General features: G+C 31.2%; 1 protein-coding gene across 1 annotated transcript; it reads right to left on the reverse strand.

The window, feature by feature from the left end:
- Nucleotides 1-860: 860 nt before the first annotated feature.
- On the reverse strand, nucleotides 861-1,281 carry LOC122629756 (histone H4). The gene has a single exon (XM_043813515.1). The coding sequence runs from the start codon at nucleotides 1,229-1,231 to the stop codon at nucleotides 920-922; it is 312 nt and encodes a 103-aa protein (XP_043669450.1). The 5' UTR covers nucleotides 1,232-1,281; the 3' UTR covers nucleotides 861-919.
- Between the last annotated feature and the right edge of the window lie 60 nt (nucleotides 1,282-1,341).

Consider the following 1,341-nt stretch of genomic DNA (forward strand, 5'->3'; position numbering starts at 1 on the left):
TGATTAATATGGTGGAATTTATAAACCGGCCCTTTTTAGGGCCACCAATAATTTTTTACGTTGAACATGTTCTTTTTGTATAGTAATATTTCAGTTTTTATTTAGGTTATTATTATTTCCTATATACATATCATCATCTTTCAACATCATTATGAGAAATAGTATCATATTCCACTTGTCTTACGAAGACTAATACTTTGGACTTCATCATCATGAAAAGCAGTATGTTTCAATTACTTTCAGAAAATAATGTTTTCATTTATAGTAATAAAAAATATTTTTTGATTTCGAAAAATAACACGTTCTGTTGTAATCAGTCACATAAAAAGCATATTCTGATTTTGTTCGCAAAAAGTAACATGTTTCACTTCTGAAACGTGCTAATCATTGCTTCTTATGATAAATGAATTGATTGTTATAAATTCAACAAAATAAACAAATAAAAAATATTCTACTTCCTGCAGCAATATCCAGCAGAACGTCGACTAGAACAGTATATCTTGAAATCCTATATTTGCACGAAATAATTTACTTTTTCTAATAAAAAAAGTAAATATAAATGGGACAGATGAATATATTATAATTAAATATCATAAATATATATATATATATATATATATATATATATATATATATATATGGATACAATTTCATTCAACAATTTCAATTGAACACACCATTGCACGCAAGATGCAAAAAAGAATGTGTTTGATTTGACTTGTAATTTGAAATAATGTACTTAACTAAAATGTTATAATAAATATAATTTAATTTTATATCGCATAGGTCAAAATTTAAAAATTTACTTAATGTAATTATTGATGTATCAGAGGAGTTCCATTTCGTTAAAAAGAATGTTGTGGCCCTGAAAAGGGCCGTGTTTATAATAAAAAAATGACTGAAGCATCTATGGCGGTTTTTAACCACCAAACCCATAGAGAGTGCGTCCTTGACGCTTCAAAGCGTAAACAACGTCCATGGCTGTCACAGTCTTTCTCTTAGCATGTTCGGTATACGTGACTGCATCGCGAATGACGTTTTCCAGAAAAACTTTTAATACGCCACGAGTTTCTTCGTAAATCAATCCAGATATACGTTTCACACCACCTCGACGAGCCAAACGACGAATCGCAGGTTTGGTAATACCTTGGATATTATCGCGAAGAACTTTCCTGTGACGCTTCGCACCTCCCTTTCCCAATCCTTTTCCTCCCTTACCACGACCGGTCATTGTGAAATTTTATGCAAGCAAAAAGATCGTAACAGAACCTTTCGGGACCGTAGTAACCGTTGGATTAACTTCGAATGCCTTGTCGTCCCATTTATACATAACAACTACTT

This window comes from Vespula pensylvanica, chromosome 6, assembly GCF_014466175.1.
Source record: "Vespula pensylvanica isolate Volc-1 chromosome 6, ASM1446617v1, whole genome shotgun sequence".
NCBI classification, from domain to species: Eukaryota; Metazoa; Arthropoda; class Insecta; order Hymenoptera; family Vespidae; genus Vespula; species Vespula pensylvanica.

Bases quoted from the DNA above. Each gene is read 5' to 3' on its own strand.
- LOC122629756 (XM_043813515.1), bottom strand. From the start codon at position 1,231: ATGACCGGTCGTGGTAAGGGAGGAAAAGGATTGGGAAAGGGAGGTGCG.